This window comes from Pempheris klunzingeri, chromosome 24 (genome assembly GCF_042242105.1).
Source record: "Pempheris klunzingeri isolate RE-2024b chromosome 24, fPemKlu1.hap1, whole genome shotgun sequence".
NCBI classification, from domain to species: Eukaryota; Metazoa; Chordata; class Actinopteri; order Acropomatiformes; family Pempheridae; genus Pempheris; species Pempheris klunzingeri.
This window is the reverse complement of record NC_092035.1, coordinates 8287477-8309266: the sequence shown is the minus strand read 5'-3', so window position 1 is coordinate 8309266 and position 21790 is coordinate 8287477. Positions and strand designations below refer to the sequence as shown.

At 42.7% G+C, this 21790-nt stretch overlaps 3 protein-coding genes across 3 annotated transcripts; 2 read left to right on the top strand and 1 right to left on the bottom strand.

Annotated features, from left to right (window-relative positions):
- Positions 1–607: 607 nt before the first annotated feature.
- LOC139223718 (calsequestrin-2-like) lies at positions 608–7038 on the bottom strand. Its single transcript, XM_070855701.1, has 11 exons — positions 6796–7038; positions 4278–4362; positions 3510–3610; positions 2917–3025; positions 2135–2208; positions 1659–1789; positions 1530–1575; positions 1267–1321; positions 1068–1168; positions 898–972; positions 608–811 (listed from the first exon to the last, which is right to left on the bottom strand). Exons 1-11 carry the CDS (start codon positions 7036–7038, stop codon positions 608–610), a joined length of 1224 nt encoding a protein of 407 aa, XP_070711802.1.
- Positions 7039–7683: 645 nt separating this feature from the next.
- On the top strand, positions 7684–12650 carry poglut1 (protein O-glucosyltransferase 1). The gene is made up of 11 exons (XM_070855780.1): positions 7684–7756; positions 8336–8426; positions 8586–8729; positions 8867–9002; positions 9101–9222; positions 9669–9728; positions 9873–9972; positions 10243–10301; positions 10406–10573; positions 11698–11754; positions 11853–12650. The coding sequence occupies exons 1-11, from the start codon at positions 7684–7686 to the stop codon at positions 12007–12009; spliced, it is 1167 nt and encodes a 388-aa protein (XP_070711881.1). The 3' UTR covers positions 12010–12650.
- Positions 12651–15308: 2658 nt separating this feature from the next.
- Positions 15309–20584, top strand: timmdc1 (translocase of inner mitochondrial membrane domain containing 1). The gene is made up of 7 exons (XM_070855737.1): positions 15309–15779; positions 16247–16412; positions 16748–16836; positions 16986–17053; positions 18209–18287; positions 19497–19607; positions 19743–20584. The coding sequence occupies exons 1-7, from the start codon at positions 15445–15447 to the stop codon at positions 19891–19893; spliced, it is 999 nt and encodes a 332-aa protein (XP_070711838.1). The 5' UTR covers positions 15309–15444; the 3' UTR covers positions 19894–20584.
- Positions 20585–21790: the final 1206 nt, after the last annotated feature.

The following is a 21790-nucleotide window of genomic DNA, read 5'->3' as shown; positions in this document are numbered from 1 at the left end:
CCGCTCTTAGAAGATATCAGTTAGCTGTTTTTAGCGAAAAGCTCTAAAAACCAACTGTACACTACCTGCCCAGCACCAAACAGCAGGCAGGAAAAGTTAGCAACAGCTGGTGAACATAGTGGATCATTTGGCAGCAGAACAGCTAGATATTTCCCCCAGGAGTTGGTAGAGATCAAAACAGAGCTAAGTGGAGAGTGGATATTGACTAACTCCATATCTGCTGGTTGTGTAAATAGGAATCTGTTTGCTAACATTGCAACTCAACGATGATGTGAGTGTTGGGCCAAAATCTGTGGAAGGAGGTTTAAGTTAGACGTGCATGTGACACAGATACTTTAGTTTATTGATCCTTGACGAATACAGGAGAAGTGCTGCTTCAGGCAGAGTGCTAACATTATTAAAAACTGGGCCAAAAACATCCCATAATGACTTTTAATCAGCTCAGTTTTATCTGCCTGACCTTCTAAACCACAGTCTACAGAGTCTAGGATTTTTTGGGAGGCCATACTTGTTCTTAAATAATTTGGAAAAAGAGGGAAAGTGTTCAAATGTATGAGTATTTTGACCCAGGTCTGAAGTGTCATGACACCGCCCCATGACATACATGTTAGTCATCACTGTCATCTTCCTCATCTGGGTCCTGACTTTCATAGCTGTCCTCAGTGAGGTCGGGGCTTTCCTGTTCGTCGGCGGACTCATCATCATCTTCCGTGTTCACCCTCCCCGACAGGACGTCCTCTATCCAGTCCTCCAGCTCTTCAGGCGTGGGCAGGTCCTCGTCGTTGGACATGTCCAGCCACACACTGTCCGCCTAGAAGACAGGGCACATAAGTAGTCAAGGTAAGGGTTAATAAACACTTCACTTTAGTGCAGTCTAAGATTGAAACTATTACTTACATCTGTGACGTTGACAACACCAATCTGAGGTCTAAACAAGTCCAATTTGAAGGTTTTTTCCCAGTAAGTGGTCAGCTGGAGGGGTGAAACAAGCTACATTACATCTGAAAGGAAAGCAAATAACAATTGATAGTATTGTCGGAAATAGTGAAGTAATGATGAGGCAGAACCAGAGGGAAGTCATCAGGGTCGATCCAGACGATGCTGAGCTCTGGGTTGTTGGTGTTGTCTCTGGCCACGTCTTTCAGGATCTCCAGGAACTCATAGCCGTCTGGGGATGACAGAGCAGAGGAACCTGAGCTCACCCTCGGGTGCTAAAGACAACAAAAAGGGAAATAACTGCCAAACCAAAAGGGAAAAGGCCCAGACCTGGATCTTCCTCCTCAGCAAACGCAACAATATGTATTCCATCCATGTCGTCCTCCTAGAAATTAGTTTACAGCACAAGGCTTTAAAATCCAGTCTTAGTAAAATGCATGGCTAATAGGTATTTGTGGTATTACTAATGCATTTAAGTAGTATTCTTAAGTGACCTAGGTTTGATTCACAACATAGGACAAGTCAGCTTAACACTTGAAAATGTATAATTAAAAAATAGTTTGGCGAGCCAACTCTAAGACCAAACTACTCACCCATGTTTCAAACATATTCTCAGCCCGGAGCTTCCTCAGCGTAGCCCTGTTAAGAACAGAGTTTCATAAAATGCTTAACCAGCTTTTAACACTGTGAAATAACCCTTAAAAGGTTTTAATCTGATCAACCTTCTGTGCTGGTTGACAAATTCGACTATGTCCATCTCTGACAGAGGTCTGCCAGGCAGGATGGCCGGCTCCTCCATGAACGGCTCATAAAAATTCACCTCGTTCATCTTCAGGGAGAGATGTTTGGCTACCTAAAACATACGACATGCCAGGATTTCATTATGATGAGCAGGTGGAGAATTGAATCATGGGTTATTGTGTGATGAGTGGATGAAGCTTATTAACAAGGAAAATCTAAAGAGTTTAATTGAAAAAAAATGATGCTTTGCTTATTTAAGATTGTTCAACACACTTCAACCAAAATGTGGTTGCCTGGTTAGCTGTATCTCAGTTTCCAGTCTTTATGTTAAGCTAAGCTAACTGGCTGCTGCTTCATATTTACCCCACAGACATGTGAGTGGTACTAATCTTCTCGTCACACTCTTTAAAGAGTGCATTAACGTGCAATTTGTGTGTGTGCAGATATGAAGACTTACAGATTTATCAAATGTAGCAAAGAACTTGATGTAAGGTTGAAAACGCTCTGAAGCCTCCTGAAAAGCTTTGTAGTCTGAAAAAAAAAAGGGAGTCAGAACAACTGATGAGTAACTTGAGAGAGAATGACAGAAAGTAAGGATGAGAAAAAACAGATTTTAAGAGTGGGACTTCAGCATTCACATTCTGGTCACATTCCTTGCCAAATCTACCTTATGTGATCAGGAAGGCAAGCAATGAAACACACTCACTTCATTCAATTTCCCATTGTGATTGTACTGTCTTCACCAGAGTAACAAAGTCTCCGCCAATACACTTTTATCCGTTTGTAATGTGCTCCTGGCTCCGCTCCCAACAAGGTCACAACCAAGGACCAACCTATCTCTGGACAGAAATAGGCTCCTTAATGAAACTCCATGCCACTGTCATATTGGACCAGATAGCATCTTCCCTGTCTCAATTTTTCTCCCTTTTTTTTTTGAGAGGAACTATAATTGCAGTTTGACCTATTAGACAGAACTAGAAGCTATTTAAAGGCTCTCGTGAGACCAAGTGAGAGTGCCACAGTCTGGAATCAGGTTTCCTTTTAGCCGCCAGTTAGGCTACATGGTGATGTAGCTCCATTAGCCTCTAGATCCCATTAACACTGGGGATCACACTGAGGCAACTTAAGGGGACAGAAATGGTGCTGATGTGTTTTTTTTTTTTTTTAATCAATCACACACTATCTTTGTCAATGCAAATATGTGTTAAGATTAATGAATGCATTGGTGGTAAAACCAACATGAATCTTCTCCCTTAAAGTAGCCAATGAGGCGGATGTCTTCCTCCATCCTCTCGAAGGCCCGCAGCTCCATGGCGTTATTGATCATTTCCACTGGGTCCTCCAGCACCTAGAGGGCAGTATAAGACAAGGAGGTGAGGGTGATCACTGTCAAAATACACAGCAAAGCAGCATATCATCAAGCAATTGTTCTGCAAATGTGCTTTGTTCACAACAAAACATGGCACAACAATGAAGCTCTGATTTATGCCTGTTCTCTATAATAATGGCAGCTGAGGCTCATGGGAATCATAGTCCTATTGTTGAGCTGTCTGTTAAGAGACAAAGTTAAACTGATTATATGTTTCTGTGATAGGTAACAGCGAACCCCGAAACCCTTTCCACCTCTATATTCCTACAAGTCCACCTATTAATCTAACTGTATTCATGTGAAATCACAGAATATCATGTTAATGAGAAATACCTTCAAAGAATCTTTTATTACTATGAAATACATCATTTACAAATATTCTAAGGCTGCAGCTGATTTCTTCTCTTAATGGCTGACAAGATCACACATCTAAAAAGGTAGCAGGATCAGACTGTCCACTCACATCCAACAGAAACTCCACCAGCGTGTCTGCTGAGAGCTCCCCATCAAACTCAATGACACGGTCGTCCTTGAAGACGTACAAGCTGCCCACCTCCTCCAGACCTAATTCAACAGCAGAAGGACAGTGTAGGATTTTTAGCTCATTTGAGGCTTCACATTTAGACAAAAGTAGACAATGTTGCCATAATAGTTTAAGAGCAAGTTACAGGCAAGCAAAGTCTTACAAAGTATTAAGGGTAGGCTCAGAAACAGGATGGACTCAAATGCACGATCACAGAGACTTTCGGACAGGTGACACTCTTTACTTAACAAAGACAAACAATACTTACAGCATGGAACATGGAAACAAAAGACTTAACTTGAATACAGAAGCTTTCAACACTGAGACGTGACGTGACAAGACAAGACAAAGGGAGACGCAGACTATTTATACATGGGGTAATGGGGAACAGGTGGGACCAATCAGGGCGGGGCAGACAATCACACAGGTGGGAAACACACAAGGGCAGGAAGTCAACGAGAGGACAGTTTAGGGTTTCAAAATAAAACAGGAAGTAGGAGACAAGACTAGACACAAGTGAACATAGACAACTTAACACACATGACGAGACATGACACAAAGAAGGTAATATTTTGTCTGAATAAGAAAGCATAAGAGGGGATTTTATAGAAGATTCTCATCTAGGATCAAAGCAAATGTGGAGTGGGACACTCAGCATGCACAGTAATACAGCTGGTACTGATGAGGATGAAGGCACATGAGTCATACCCAATTTTTTGGCTACTTTTGCATCCTTCTGGGAGTCCACCATCCCAAAGCCGATGTCTTTGTTCTCCAGGACCTGAGCTGTGAGCTGGGTGTTCACACAGGCACATGTCAGTCAGCATGAGGAGTTATATAAAGGCAGAAAACCGTGGCGCACCTTTACTCCTTATCTGTAACAACTGCAGCCTGATGTCAGACAGAACTTGTTAAACTCCATAGAAGGAGTAGGTGAACTCAAAGGTCTGGACCCAGGAAACAACAACTGTTATTATCATTATAACAACTGTTAGGAATGTAAGTGTGGTTGTGGACTTGGATCTAACAGCAGCCGTATGTTCTCGTGTTAATCAAAGAAAGTTATTCAACATGCTGCCGCCAGTGTTTTAAAAGTCTTAACATACTTTGTCTGTTTACTTGTTTGTTTGTAGCACTTTGCCACGCAAATTTAGAACAGCCTCCCTACTGATCTAAAGCACTGTCCAAATGATAGCACATTTACATTCAAACTTAAAGCTATTGTGCTCTCGTCTATGATTGAGCTCCATTTACTATTTATTAATCTATTCTTAATGTTTTAAATGAGTGACTTTTCGGTTAGTTTTTTGCTGGGTTAAGTATGGTGATGCAGTTATTTTACTCAGAGATATGAAGATCATGACCAGCTACCATCAAGGACAACAAAAGGTTTGGGGACCGCTGATGTGGGACATCATGACAAAAATCCAGGCTACAGCCTGATTGTTATGCTCGTCTTATCTTTGAAAAAGACTACCTGAAATCACCTTAACCTTAACAGAGCCTCTGTGGATCAAAACACTTCATACCCTCTCCTCTGCACCCTGTGTTTAGCTTGGCACTTCTGTGCTGTGTATTCAAGCTGGCATCCACAGCTGCTGCTGTCTTCGTCAATACATCTTTTCATTACCGCGGTGTGTGTGCGCTGAGAGCCCCCTGTGGAGTTTCCTTGTTAGAGGGAAGCTGCGAGTCAGGACTGCTTGCCTTTCAGCTCGCTTCCTCTTGAGAGAGGAAAAACAGATTTAGAAATAGCACTGAAGTGAAGAGACTTGGGTTCGGTGCGTGAGGCATGACAGGACTGAGAAAGTGAAAACCAAACAGGTAGCTCTGGGCGAGTAAAACGAACAAATTTAAGGTGTGAAAAGCATGGACACCCTTTGCTCGTGCTTTTAGCTCATAAATGAGGAGGGAATTAGGATGCAGGCATGCATCTGCTTATTTCTAGTTCACAGCCAGATAGTAAGGAGTTTTGGGAGCAAGCTATAATTAACAGAATGACCTAGAAACAATCCCAAGATACATGTGAACCACAGAGGAGGGCACGTAATGGGATTAACATCACTGCTTACTAGTTTAGAGAGTGTTCAGGTACAGCAGTGACTGTGTGACAGCTGTGAATCCTACTTCACCCCACAAGACAATCTAACAAGACGAATGAGGCGTTCACGGTCTGCTTAACTTGTTCTGGCAGGTTTGAGTCAAATGAGCACTGTTTGAGGCTGCGAGTCTAACCCAGGGGGTTTGAGCTGGAGTTTATTGAGATGTCTTTATGATATGAGTGACATCAGATACATCAGGGCCCTGACACTCCGGCTCTCCTCCTTCATCAGCAGTAATGTCCTCCTGGAGGGATTCAGGTGTTTTGTGCCTGAAGCAGTCAGTAAAAAATATTGTAGGGATGTAGAGTCTTGCTGAAGTGATTATTCTATTCCATAATGAACTGAGGGACAGAAGCTGTATAGTATGTAAGTCTCGGTCTAAAGAAAAACTTTGACCTGCTGGTGGGACAAGAGGAAAGTTAAAGGATCACTAAACTCATTAGGATTCAAGGTCATGGCAGTCCATTAAATAGTTATTAGAGATATTTCAGACCCTTAAAGCCAGTTTGGCTGAAAACACCAAACATTATCTGCTCCAGCTTCTCAAATATAAACTGTAAACTGTGGGTTTTTGGGTTTTGGACTGTTGGCTGGACAAAACAAGCAATTTTAACATGTCTGAAATGGCCTTTGGGAGCTCTCAGCCTGGCATTTGTTACTTTTTAAAAATTGAATATAGAATGGATTCATTAATAATCTAAAGAATAATTGGTTGCTGCCCCAAAGTAGAGATAGTTCCTCTATATATAATCATTTACTCGTGCTTTATAGAAGATATATAAGCTCAACCTGGAGTTTTTTTAACTATCCATTAACAATTAAAACTTCAGATTTGATGGCTTTTAAAATCTGAGAAACCAGCAAGTATTTACTTATGGATTTCTACCATTTTTAACTGCATTGTTCCAACGCAGCTGCCAAAGGGATTATCACAACCGAAAAGCATTGACCAACTAACCATTAATAAAGACGTTAGTTGCAATATATAAACCCAAAGAACCAATCAGAAAGTGGCATTGCAGGGATTCCTCCACACTCCTGAAATGTAGAAAGATAATAAAGCAAGAATATCACCACTATATCTCCGTGTCTCTGCTCTTCCCACCTCTGTAGACCTTTTCCCTTACCTCCAGCACCAGCTCTGTCATCTGGAACCTCTTCTGCAGGCCCTTGTTGGCAGGCAGAGGTTCATGGTAGAAGAGGCACAGCAGGTCGTACCTCTTCAGGGCCTTCTTGTAATTGCGCTCGTTGATGTCCAGCACCCTGTCCTTCCCGTCAAAGTTCGGGAACTCCAGACCCTCCTCAGCACTGCAAAGGAAAACCAGGTGAAGGCACAGGCCAGATAGTAGTGAAAGCCACATTTGCTGCATTGTTGTTCAGCTGTGGAGGCGTTTTCAAGGCGGCGTTAAGTTTGCAGAGAAATCAACCTCTCACAAATATTTCATCACTATTTTCTCTCTCTCTCTCTGCTTCTCTCTGCTGCTCTCCTTTGATATCTCTCCCTCTCCACCTGTCTTGTGTCTCCTCCTCTCTCCGTCACTCAGTCTTGCTGCCCACATCTCCCAGGCTTTCTTTCCTCCTTTTCTCTCCCTGACTCACAAGCTCACCTCCACAACAATCCATTTACATCATCCATGTGATGGTCATTCATGCCCTTGAAATAAAGTCAGAAATTAGAGCAGAGGAGCTGTAGGGATTTCACCAGCAATCCATATGAAGGGGTTAATAACAGGGCTTTGGCTACATGCATTGGAAAATGAAATATGCTACGAAATGAATGAAAAATTGATTTATTTATGTGGTCAGATGGAGCGTGAGTATGAATATAAAAAGACAGATTTTGTGAGGAGTGTCCCTTTAATGCCGATTGGGGCTAATCTTCCAAACGTTACGGTAACGCCACCTGAAATGAATTTCTTTGTGCGCATTGCCATAATGACGGGATTCAGCCAGAAGTAATAGATCACAGATCACCGCTTTGTTCCTCCAGACAAAGCTGGTCGATTCAGAGAAAAATGGAGCGCTTTTGGCTGTGGAGGTTTTTAATACTGTTGCAAGTTTATGATTTATGTTTGGTCCCCGCGTCAGGTAATACACTTTTAAACAAAAAAGCGACTTATGAAACCACCCAAAAAGTGGTAGTAAGACTTTGCTGCATTTTGTTTCGCTGTTCCCACTTGAGGTAACTTTTGGTGCTGGAGTCATTCATCACTTCACCAGCTAGCTAACTAGCGTGCGAGCTAACTCCCAACCAAGCTAACTATTTGCCAACTTTAAGACTTGCACGAATGGTTTTTAAAAGTTAGCACTTACAGCAACTTTGTAGAATAAGACTTACATTAAATACGTGGTTATATTCATTGAGGCTGGGCGTGTTTTGGCTACAGATGCCCGTTAGCACTAACTAGCTCTGGCAGGCTGCCTTGACACCAACGTGAATTTCAGCTGTTCCCATTATTCGAGTCATTCATCACAGAGGATATTTTATGCTGCAAGTCATGATATGCTGTGTGGAACAGTGATTAAAAGGCAAACCCTCCAAAATGCTGGGCCACTGGCTTGGTAGGGGACACTCTCCTAACAGTGGATGACAGCCTCATGATCCATTCAATTGTAGAATTGGTCCATTATGGGGTTTTTTGAGAAGCTGATTGCTTTTGTTTGTAGGTAAACAGTGGAAGAAAATTAGAGAGAAGATTTCTGATGCTGTTGAAGGGTACAAACCGTGCAACCCTGTCAACTGCAGCTGCCATCTCAGGTGGGTGTGGTGCCATTTGTTTTGTAACCCAACTTTGGTTCACATGCAGATTTTTTTATAAAGTAATCAGATAAAACGTTGTTGCTACTGGATCAATCTTTGGTGGCGTGATCGTTTTTCCCTTGCTTCTCCCTCTTCCGTTCTTCATTTCTGTCTCAGTGTCCTGCAACATGACTTGCGGCCCTTTAAAGGTGGAATCTCTGAGGATGTCATGGCAGCGACAGTTCAGAGAGGGGTGGGCACCCACTACCAGATCATTGGACACAAGTTGTACAGAGAAAAAAACTGTATGTTTCCCGCCAGGTAAGGAGACCACTTCAGAGTTCATTGCTAAAGCTGAAATGCATTGTTACTGACTGACTCCCAGTCAGTCAAAACAGACTTAAACATAGTATACACAGCTGTTTGCAGCGTAGCCCAAGTCTGTGTCCTGATTTCAGGTGCAGCGGTGTGGAGCATTTCATCCTGGAGGTGATTGACCAGGTACCTGACTTGGAGATGGTGGTAAATGTCAGGGATTACCCTCAAGTCCCCAACTGGGTGCAGCCAACCTTGCCTGTCTTCTCTTTCAGTAAGGTCAGACTCTAGGCATTAGTTTTGTGCACACTTATAAACACACACAAAGGTTTGTGCACCATAGCTGGTTCTGACGTATGCATGTTTGATGTGAGTAGACAGCAGACTACCAGGACATCATGTACCCTGCATGGACGTTCTGGGAGGGCGGGCCTGCTGTGTGGCCCATATACCCCACTGGACTGGGAAGATGGGATCTGATGAGGGATGATCTTAAAAAGTAAGGTCATATATAAGGTCTATAAGTGTGTATTTACTATTATTGGAATTATAAACCAGTTCAATAGTTAATGGGAACAAAATATCCTCTCAGATGTGAGTATTTGCAGATTTTCTTTGTCTTCCCTGATAATAAATCAAATATCTTTTAGATTTTAGACTGTTGGTAAAAAATACAAGCAATAACAAGATGTCCCCTTGGGCTGTGGGTAGATAAACCTCAACTAACTTTGATCAGACAATAATAGTTTTAGTTTATCAAATACACTAAGCATTATTGTAAATATCTGGTTTTAGCCTCACAGATGTGCTGTTTTGTGATGACACATATTTGTTTTTGATTAATACACACAAAATGAGAAAAGGCTTTATGGAACACATAGATTACATCCATAGCTTATGAGGTATGATTTCAGTGCTCCTTATCCATATAATGTGTTGTGGTAGGTCTGCAGCGCAGTGGCCTTGGAAGAAGAAGGAGTCCAGAGGATTCTTCAGAGGCTCCCGGTTAGTCCTGCAAATTTATTAGTGTGTGTGATTATATGATATTATAGAACAATCCAAATGTTGTCATGTCAGTTACCTACATTTCTTTGGCTGAAACTCTGCTGTCCTCTTACTACAGTTTTGTCTTCTCTCTTTCTTTAACAGAACCAGTCCAGAGCGCGACCCTCTGATTCTTCTGTCCAGAGAAGCTCCAGAACTGGCGGATGCAGAATACACAAAAAACCAGGCCTGGAAGTCTGAAAAGGTCGGTCCTACTGACACCACTCCAAGGCCAAATCCATTTATAATCATCATAACGTTACTGTACATGATGTTATAGTAATTTCATGCCTGTTTTTAACCCTGCTTTGTGTGGTGACTGTTTGAGATTTAAAGCATCAGGACAGTTTGAGAGATAAACACAAGCAGATTAAACTTACGTCCTTGTGACTTTTTTCTTATGTTGACTCACAAAGGAAGAGCAATGTGAAAATCAGTCTATGTTTACCAGCCCATGTTCATCCCTCTGTTTTAGGACACACTAGGGAGACCCCCTGCTAAAGAAATCCCACTGGTCGATCACTGCAAATACAAGTAAGCTGGATTTTAGATCAGTGACAAAATGTGAATTTTAAGATGCTTGTTAGCGCAAAATGTTGTACATCATTTTTGACCCCCCTTTTGCAATATGCTTGCAGATATTTATTCAACTTCCGTGGTGTGGCCGCCAGCTTCCGCTTCAAACATCTCTTCCTCTGTGGTTCCCTGGTGTTTCATGTGGGAGATGAATGGCAGGAGTTTTTTTACCCTCAGCTCAAACCCTGGGTCCACTACATGCCAGTCAAGCAGGATCTGTCTGATGTCAGGTACCGCAACAGTTAGTGTATCAATTCATATTATCAGCTCAACAAAAAATGAAGGGGTAACTTCAGCGATTTTAAACCTATGCCCTGTTTTTATGTATTTTGGTGTCTAAATTACGTGTAAGTACAGAAATCCTGTGGATTGGGCTAACTCTTATCAAAGGAAGTCCACTAAAAGCGCTTGATTTTTACTTTTTTGTTAAACCCGAAACAGTCGTGGTAGCGCTCTCTACAAAGCCACCACACTCCATAGATAAAACCGTAATGTTACCTTGCTGGAGTTGCTGGTCTACCACTGCTTTGATTGGTTGGTTGGTTTCTGTTATTTTGTGTTACACAGTTATTGTGTTGGATCTGAACTATCCCTGTGAGATACCACAGTCACACAATAATGATATCACACTAAACTGAGGCTGCTGTTAGCCTTTGAACATATTCAAGCAGGAGGAGAGACAGAAAGGGACACACATGAAAAATAGCAGGTTGTTGCTTCTCTTTGGTCTTGATACAGTGCTGAGCTTCATCTGTCTCTCTCCTGGCTACAAGCCCCTTTTACACTGTGCTGTGGTGTCACACGTCCAGCCTCCTTTGCTTCCAAAAAGCCAGCATGCGATCTAAAATCACACACACGATTTGCCTGCGCTGTTTGGTTCAGTGTAAAAAAGCAAAGCTTCTCTATGGCGATATTATGTGATCTCTGTGTACGAACACAGCCTCTCTCCTTCTGTGTGTCTGTTACAACTGCAGATTTTACACCTTGTCATTACAATTGAGTCATGTTTTCCTCCGTCACAGTGGTGAGTCAGCAACAACGAATCAGGCAGAGCAGCTATTTATATGAATTTCTGTTTATTCCTTCCATGTTCTGCAGCTCTAAGTAGGAACGCCTTAAAATATACATCACAAGACCAAACATGCAATTTTCTGTGGTGCCACATTTCTTCCATTTTACTGGCGCCAAACCTCAGCAGAGACAAATGCAGCTGGACTGTTTACAGCCTAAAAAGGGTCATAAATCCTGAGTAAATGTCCCCCAGAACGGGGGAGCTCTTGATTTTGCAGTTTGAGTGTTATGGTTGAATGTTTTTAAGGTGTCTTGAGATTTCGTGACATGTGTTGTCTCCCAGGGAGCTGCTACAGTTTGCCAAAGAGAATGATGCCATTGCACAGGAGATCGCCACAAGGTAAGGGATCATATTTTATGACTGAATTTGAATGGAAATGAACAGTAAGGGCTGCATAATTTCAAGTGACGTTATTCTGTCTCTCTTCCTCCACACAGGGGTAAGGAATTCATCCTGAGCCACCTGCAGATGCAAGATATTTCCTGCTACTGGAAGAGGCTCCTGACCGAGTTTGCCCATCTTCTCATCTACAAACCCAAAAGAAGGGACAACTATAACCAGATTGTCCACAGATCTGGCAAGACGGAGCTATAAGAGAGACACTGTGCAGGACCAGGGCAGCTGTAGTGAAGGGAAACTCTAGATTATGAATGTAATCATCGCACCGCAACGTGATTTCCTCACAAGCAACGTCACACGTTGATGTCTGTGTTTCGTTTTTGTCCAATGCACAGCACAGTTTGTTTTTTAGCTTATCTCAAGTCTTAAGCTTTTTCTAGATATGTTTCACATTTATCTCAAATGATTTCAGGTGACCGGGTGCTTAGCTTTGTATTATACAGTCACAGGTGTCGTTTAGTGTCAACTGTTGATGCTGCCATTCCTTCAGCTGCCACTAGGTGGCTTATTGTCAATAGTGGGTCACTGATCACTTTGAGATTATTCATCATGAGCGCGGCTCAGCCTGTAAAACGCAGTTGTTTAAAGTCTTATGTGAATCTGGTGGGAGAGAAAATGACCTTGACGATGTCATAGTGACACCATCTGACCAACAGGGACCGAGTGAAAAGTCTGAACAAACCCCCCTCTGACCTTTTTGACTTTTCCTGCAGACCATTGCACCTCCAGCTGTGGCGCACGTAAAACTCTAAGGATAGATACTTGATTCACAGCACAGATGCTGACTTTTGACACTTGCTGATACATCCACAATGGATGTACCATTGATGATACTTGTTACGGATACCAAGCTGTTGCATATTCACTGCTGTCAGCTTTAACACGTACCACAAGATGCTTATTTGCATTTTCATTATCTGGTATGCATGAAGAAAAATATGGGAGGTATTCTACCCAGGAACCCCGATTTAATTATTCAAGTCCATATTTACCTAATTCCTATTAGTATAGATACAATACTTTTGATTGTTTGTCATTAAGTGCACAGAGTCTGTTGTTGATGGGGAGGAAAGTTCCATCAGTGCATCATGAATATTCAATCTTATAGGGTGGCACTACTTCTGCTTTGCTACACTGCCCTCCACTGGACAACTAAAGAAACCCCAGCAGACCTTTACCAAGTCTCATCATAACATCCACATTCTGTTTGATTTGTTCATTGCAACAGTGACGGAACTGAGAGCTGCCATAACTTTATTAACTTGAAAGCACAAAAGAATGATTCAGTCAACATTTTTACTCCACACTAAGTGCCAACTGTAAGCAATAGCAACGTTAGAATAATTAGTTGTATTTTGATGTGTTGAGTTTCCAAGAAGCACTCATTAATTGTTTTTACCTTTTGAAAAGAATCTGTCTTGGTGTTAAGAGATGATGGGTGATGTATAGCTGATACAGAATAATGCTGAATATGTTGTAGTATTCATCACACTGTACTGTGAACTAGCAGATTCTCACCAATGTTAGGCTGTTATTTTTATAGCATTATTAAGAGCTGTGGTAATGATGCCTGTTAGTATATTAATATGACCTAAAAGCTGTGATCATGTGCCTGGTCAGAGTGTGGCGTTCAGGTTGTTGTCACGTCTTGTGCAGCAATTTTGTCGTATGCCAATAAACAGTTTAGTTCTTTAAAGAGTTATTCTTGTTTGATGACAGTGGTTACAACGGGAGAAATTATCTGCATCCAATGAAAGTAAATCCAAAACACTGAGTTACTAAAATCAATGTATTTAGTAATTCTCTGTCTCACCACAGTGTCTGAACTGGTGCACATGCAGTGTGATGCTCAGTCCTCCACCGACAGGCGGCGCTGTTCTCACAGGAGGTCTGTGTAGCTGCACTGTGGGGGTCAAAGGTCAAAGTGTAGGACGCCGGTCGGAAAGTCAATGGTGAGAAACACACAGCAGGAGGGCAATAATGATAAACACTAATGTTGACACCAAGTAGAATCTATGGACATTAGATGGGATTCCGACACTTCAAAATAAAACAAAAGGGTCATTGTTGTTCCCCGTCACTTGCTGGTAAGCTGTTTCCCCCTGTGTTATGAGAGGCTAATAGCATGCTACATGCTAACAGCGATGCTTCCGTTATCGGGCAGACATGAATTCCTGTAGTTTTTTGAGGACCAAAGCATGTAAACAAACGAAAAACGAAAATTTCACGCTTCGTGGGCGAGTATAATGTAAAGTAGTTGGGTATTGTTGTCACAGAGAAGGAAAAGCGGTGATATTTTAGCCGAGGTTAGCTAATAGCACTGGAAATTCAGCCTGAACTGACACAGGTGTAGCACATCAGGCTAATTGGGGGGAAGTTAGCAGGTGAACTGAGGCTGTGCACGACGCCCTTAGAGACTTTGCAGGTGACATTATTCCTTTAATGTAAAATGACACAGATTTTTATCAAATGCCCATTTCAAGTGAACAGACTAAATGCTGTCAAACAATTTGCTAGCTTGCTAAATTAGCTTGACGAGCAATAACAAACCCTCGATGTACACAAAAGCAAACAGTTTTTCCCATTTGTGAAGCTGTGAGCTGCAATGTTGGTGTCTGAACTGGACAAAAGTCAAAGACAGTTGATTATCAGAATTAGTCGATCCGTTCTCTGACAGTTATTGTTTGGTTGATCAACTTTAACCTGCTACATTCTCAGAGGTCCCTACATTATGATGCAACAAGTGAGGGCATGCAGCTGATATGTTAAAATATAGATGACAAAGAAATATCTTAATCATGTTTCTCTTCAGTAATTCATACAGAGGACAGGTCTTGTATTCAGATCACTCCATATTTATGTGCATGCCAGGACAAAACTGCAGATGACACATATCTGCAGCAATGTCTAGTATCTTTTACTGGCTCAGTCCTGTCTCACCTTGAATATTTGCAAGACTGCATGTATGTATTTTGCAATCACAAGGAAAGATGTTCATCAGCCTGAAATATTTGTTTAGATTCAAGATGATTCAAGATGCTTATTGTCATATGCACAGAAAACCAGACAGTACAATGAAATTCTTACTCTGCAGGTACCCCTATCAACGAACAAATACAATCTAGTAGACTATAACATTTGATGCCATAATTATTTTGTGCACTGGCCTGTCCAGGCAATGCTGATGAAATTTAGCAGTCTAGCTAAATCTGAGACAATCCATGGCTGTTAAATTAAAAGTTTAATATTTGGTGGGTGGCGTTTCCTGAGTCTTGGAGACATATATTTGTGAAGATAGTGGCCTTCTGTATTCATCTGTGACCCTGGACCAGCCAACACACCCTGCACAGAGGACCTGAGGGTCCCAGCAGTGCATTGAAAGTTCAATGATGCATTCTGAAGTCAAGAAAGAAACCTTTTTCCAGAAAGTCTGTCCAGTGTGTTTTGATAGGACTGAACCATTTAACAGCTGCTAAACTGGGCAGCCTGTGTAGTCTTGCCAGGGTTTCGTTTGCCTTTAGGCTATTTATTTTGAGGATGGAGCTTAAGTCGAGTTAGTGAGTGCAACATCCCCACCGATGGCCATGTGTTTCTGCCTCTCTGCTGCAGCCTAATGCCAGCTGAAGCGCGATGTATCCAGAGCTGCCCAGAACGAGCTTCGCCCTGCAGAGACGGCAGGCAGATTCAGCCCCTCGGGGCGCGCTGAGCACCGGCCTACTGCAGGGCCTCATCCAGAGCGCCAGGCATCCTTCCTTCTGCTTCCTGCTCCCTAGGGTCCATGCAGCTGATGTGGCTGCTGCCCAGCCTGCACAGATGCCCTCTTCTTCCTCCTCCTCCTCCTCCTCCTCCTCCACCAGCCCTGCTTCTGCACCCATCCCCTCTCCCAGCACCATGCTAAGCAAAATGGGCAAGCCAGAATTCCCAGACACAGGATGGGACCGCGTCAAGGACCTCTTTGACAGAGAGTTGGTATTTCTTTTCCTTCTTGACTTTTGTTCTTTCACCTCTGATTACTTCCTAAAGCTGAAACGTGTTTTTAAAAAAAAAAGTCTGTCCAAAACCCAACGGGAAGTCGTCGTCTAGCACTTAATAATATTTTGATGGGCAGTTTTAGTGACTGTGTTGCAGAATTTTGTGTTATTCCAGATTCCAGATACGACACAACTCATCTATTCAGAATACAGTACAGTCTTTTTGTCTTGTGGGGCTCACTTACTCTGGACTGGCAAAAATATATATATTATTAGTGAAATGATCTACAATGATACAATGAATCTGTACATGTTGCCTGTTTGCACAGTACTCCTGAAATGTTTTATATTAGACTCTGAATAGTTACATTTGAATATCTGAACACATTTTGTCAAAATATGAGGAATAAGTGGCACTGAGTTGATTCTCGAAAGAAAGAATTGCTCTTGTTTCTCTGTAGTGTGACACAGAGGTACCCAGAGGAGCTGACCAATGTGATAAAAAGCGGCATAGTGGCTGGACTAGCAGGCTTGATCTACGGAGGCCTGCCAGCAGCTCGCCATGCCAGGCAGATGTACATCCAATCCAGCCAGGCGGAAATCTACACTAGCCGAGTGGAAGCAGTGGTAAGTAGGTGACTGGCTGACGGTGAACTTTCTGTAGATTGTGCGTGTGCTATTATCCCTATTGCAGAATAGCTGAATACTAGCTGAGGACTGATGGAAAATCTGTGACAAAGGTGTAACGATTTAAGGGCACAATGCAGGAATAAGGCTATAGTGACCTTTTCTCAGTGGTAATAATAATAGTTATAATACCAAGATCTTTAAATTATGAGATTAACCCTCGATGTTAGTAGAAAAGACTGCACTACTGGGAAAAAGTAAGTAGAAAATGCTCAACTGTAATTTTGTAGGATAATGATAATGCAGAAGGTTGTGTGTCTGTCTGTCTAAATCAGCGCTCAGCTCACAATGCGGCAATCCGGGGTTTCGTGAGGTACGGGTGGAGATGGAGCTGGAGAGTGGCTGCTTTTGTCACCTTGTTCAAGTAAGCAAACCAACTGACAATATCAGACCGTTTGATTAGGTTTAGGGTTACATTACTGCATTAGAGTTACACAATAAGCTGCATTAGATTCAGCTATTTTTTCTAAACCAAGTTTTATTTTGTCTTCCCTTCATCTGTTCCCTCTCTAGTTCTGTCAGCACAGGGCTGTCTGTGTACCGAGACAAGTATGCCCTGAGCCATTATGCTGCAGCTGGAGGTGAGTCACATGGGCTTCAGTGGGGCTTTATCACAGTTTTAAACCTTTATTTATCCAGGGAAAGCCTACTGAGGGTGCTCACTGTGTCAAAACAAGGCAGCTTCACATTCACACATCTCCATCTAGGAGTTGTTCCCTACAAACTCAGCCCCACACATCACTCCTGCCACTAGTTATGTGTGCAGTATTAGTGGTGCAAGGAGCAGGTCTGTCTTTAAAAAAGATTTTAAATGTCAGTCACCAAAATGTTAAATATACCTTTGTTAACTGACAGATCCTGTGCATCCTGTTTTATGTACAAACTGATTTCATCACTGATTTGTTGTTGTGGTTTGATTTAGCCAATACCACAGGTGGTTTCTCATCTGCTGCTAAGCACTGTCAACCAGTGTCCAGTTTGTAAGATGAATAGTTTCCTGTCACATGATGGTGATGTGAGAAGTATTGAACATGCAACCAGATATTTTCCCTTTTCGTGGTATCAACTAAAAGGTGTTGTGGGATTTCAAGTGTCAAAAGAATTCCAAAATGGCAATTTGTGTACATAAAGTTATAAATTGCATCTGTAATCCTTTTTCATCCTAACATCTTCGTTGTTATCTCCCCCAGAGCAGACAGACACCAAGTGGTTCTTCTTTTATTTATCTTCAGCAAAATAGTCACATTTTTTCTTCCTTGCAAGACCACATTACTGTCATACTTAGGGGGTTAGGGCACCGCCTGTGAACCACAATGTCCTCGGTTCACTTTTGGCTGAGGGCCTTTGTTGCATGTCATTCCTCATCTCTCTCTTCCCCCCTCATATCCTGTCATCTCTCTACTGCAGCTGTCTAAATAAAAGCATTGACATGCCCATGAAAAAAGTATCAAAAGGTTATTCCAGAAACTAACTGTCCACAAAATGGGAGTTTATATTGTGCAGAAATTATATTTGCCCAGTTTTGTACACGCTCTGACAACATTCCTGCAGCTCCTAAAAAGTTCATTATTAGTAATCAAATGTCTGGTGCTGACAATATGAATGAAAATAAGATAATCCTTGCCTGCCAGTTTGTCATTGCCTGTTGACAGATTGGTTTAACACGTTCATCACAAGAGCCAGCACATTGAGCTATGAATGATGGTGATAAAACTTGTGTTTGTGTGTGTGAGCAGCTGTGACTGGAGGCCTTTTCAGACTGAACCTGGGCATGAGAGGCATGGTGGCAGGGACAATCATCGGAGCAGTGCTGGGGTAAGGTTGGCCTTTGCTTCCCAAGCATCCATAACATCAAGTTTATACAGTAACTCATCTAGTTTATTCAGTCCTCGTTACAGAGTTGAGTTACATCGTCAGAAGCTGCTATGCTTTTATGTTTGTAACAGACATGCGTATTTGCTCATGCTTGAGAGCAGTGAGCACTCTGGCAGCCAGCTGCGCCCCTCCCAGCAACCCTCTGCTGCCCAGCTGAACCCCCAGCCACCCCCCCACCCCCACCTCTGTTCACGGTGCCAGAGGGACTCATGTGCACTGCAGAGGGCCATGTTTTGGGTACTAGAGCAAGGAAGCAGGCCAAGGCAGCAGCTGCCCCTCTACATTTACACCATCTCTGTTATTGCAGCCTCTCATCTCCATCTACCATGGTCTGATCTAGACTTATGCTTCACTCCTCGCTTCGTCTCCTCTCGCCCCTCAACCCTCTCTTCTTTCTCTGTCCCACTTTTTTCACTCGATCGTCTGGCCACTTTCCGCTGAATACACAGAGCCAAGAACAGTTTTGAATTTGATCGTATAATGGAGATTAAGTGTAAGGTGTTTGATGGTGCAACAGACTGGAGGGGCTGGGTTGGATTGTCTCTGATCATCAGCTCCGTGTTGGCTCAGCCTAGTCTGTTCTCCTGTTGGCTCTGTACTAGCATGGCTGCTGCCTCCTCCCCCTCCTCTCCCTCTCACTGTCAGCCTGAGGGACCAGCCACCTGGAGCATTTGATGTGTGCAAACAGCCCCGGCCCTGGCTACGCCAGGTGCAGTCGGGGGCGGAAGGGGGCGAAATGAAAGCAGGCAGATATTCGGAAAGCACATCATGCTCCAGATCTCACCACAGAATTGCCCTCATCCGGGCACGTGGCGGTAGGTGTGATGGAGGTGTGACTGGAAGGTTTGGGTGGGGCTGCAGGGCCTGCAGAGGGGGGTGTGACTTTGTAAGAGGCAGCTGAGAGGGAATGTCAGACAGCTTGGAAGGTTTACTCAATTAAAGTCGCTGCTTTGACAGAACTTGCATAAGGCAGCTAGGTTTGTTACAGATAGATTATGCAACAGCACAAAGGTCTTTTAGAGATCTATTACATACCCGGTTTCCACAGTGTCACTGGTTTCATTACCTTTTTGTTTTAATAAACTTACAGTAGCTGATGTTTTCGTCACTCATGTTGGTACTAACTAACATGCTCAATCCTCTGTTTAGGATTCCCACTGGTGCTTTGATCCTCAGCATGCAGTCGCTGACAGGAGAAACTGTCAGAGAGCGGAGGAGGAGGGAGCGCAGGGAACTCTATGAGCTCAGACTCGCAGAATGGTGATATATTACATTTTATTATTCTCTTACATTTGTGTAGGATACTTCACTAACCATAAAAAGGCAACCCTGACTTTACATTCAAGTTAGTTATCATGTCCTGTTATTGACACATCATGTTTTCCATCAATCAAGGACGGCCCGTCTGCAGCTGACAGACGACTTGATTGGAGATCTGAAGGTCAACTGTCAGGTGGAGGAAACCAATAAGGACATGCAAAGGATCCAGGAACTGCTCAGTTTACCGGCGAATGAGGATGTGAGTCATGGCTCAAGCAGCCAATGACAGTAGCTGCCTTACTGCCTGTTATCAGTTGGATGTTGAAGGTGGGACTTCACACAAATTTGAAGAAAAATGGCACACTTCTTTACCTGGACTCCACACACCTTCGCTGTAACTGAATGGAAACAGCTTCACATCAGAATTAAGACACTGTTGGACCTCATCAAGTTCTGTCAAGGTGCCCTTTAGTAGCCCCAGTAGCTGCTCAGAAGACACTGGTTGTACAGGGCAGCTGTTGGACAGCGACGATAAGGGTGTGTGTGTGTGTGCTTGAGTACATGTACATCTATCTTTGTGAGAACCAGGTTGAGTTTTAGACATTGGGAGTAAGGCCATTTTGGGATGTTTTGGCCATCCTTGCTTCAGGACAGACCAAGACTTTACAGGTGAGGTTATAATTAGGTTTTGGCTCGTTTCAGGGTGAGGGCTGGAGCTGAGCATTACATTTTAATGGCTGGAGTAAGACGCCAGGGAACACATTATGTTAGGGTCCTCACAAGAATATATTTACAGCTGTGTGCGTGTGACATGCAGGCAGGTTGCTGGAAAACACAGATCGTGCATGCTCCAATTCTCAGCAAGATTTTGTGTCAGAACTTTTAATCAATGCTGTCCACTCATGGTTTGAAGAAAACATTTACAGTATTTGGCTACAAAAATAGTTTATTTTCATTTCATGAGGGGATCTATTATTGGTGGCTTGACTTATTTAAGGTTGTTTTTGCCTTTCCTACTTCATTTACCATCACTAATATGATCCAAAATCAATATCACAAAGTTGCCATTGTAATTGATCCAACCTAATAAAACCTTAAAAATGACACGCTGTCTTCCATGTTGACACACTGAGATCAAATCATCTTAAATAACCGTGCTTCATTGTATTCCTCACAGAGCTCCTGTCATCAGCTCTTGAGTGTGCTGTTTCCATTAAAACCACATTGTCTTTACAAAACTGTCGTACTGTAGCAGCTCGTCGCTCCCACTGGCCTCCCAAGCCCCGACCTCACCTTTTCTTCTGCTTAGTTGTTGGAGCAGTTACTGATGTTTGCTCATTATGTCGAGTGCGCCTAATTCTAACAAATGTCAGTTCATGTCTATTACAAAATGGCTTCTTTATTCTCTCCATGTCTGTGTAATGTGTGGTGTGCTTTTGACTTTGCCTCTTGGGCTTTTCAACAACTAGGTCAAACATTGCCTTGGTCCCTGGTGTAAACAAGATGTGACACAGCAACAGCTGGGGCCCAGGATGCAGCAGTGACTGCTGACATGCAGATGGACAGCCAATAGAAACAGATTGAGGAACCCTTGCACTCCAGAGCACAGCTTGATCACTGACGGTGACTTCAGGTAAACTTAATACATAATAGTGTTTGAAATGTTAAAATATCAGCTTTGAACTGTTGCAGGTAGACACTGGAGGTGAGCTTTAGAGTTACCCTACCTGCTGGCTTTGTTTGGATCAAAATCAAACTGAAATAAAAATATGAGAGCGAAACACTTAGATTGAGTAGATAGTAGATAAACAGAGTAGATAGATCGGTTTAAATGGACTCAGGTCCCATCTCATCACGAGCTACATCTACATTCCCACGGCAGAGTTTTAGGCCATCTACTCTTTTCAGTTGAACGGCATTAAAGCACATGTATGTAAGCAATGTAAGCAGATATATTTTTTAAATCAGGCCTCACTGGCATCTCTTGGGTCATGTATCCATCTCTCTCAAAGCATGACCGCTATCAGAGGATGACTATTTTATAAATGGGCTTTCAGTTCCCTCTGTTGGTGGATTTGTGGAACTGCAAATACCCAAAATAAATACAATGTGAACATGATACTAGATCAAATCTCCTGCATTTAATCCAGCCTCCTTTTTAAAAACATGTCCACATCTTGTGT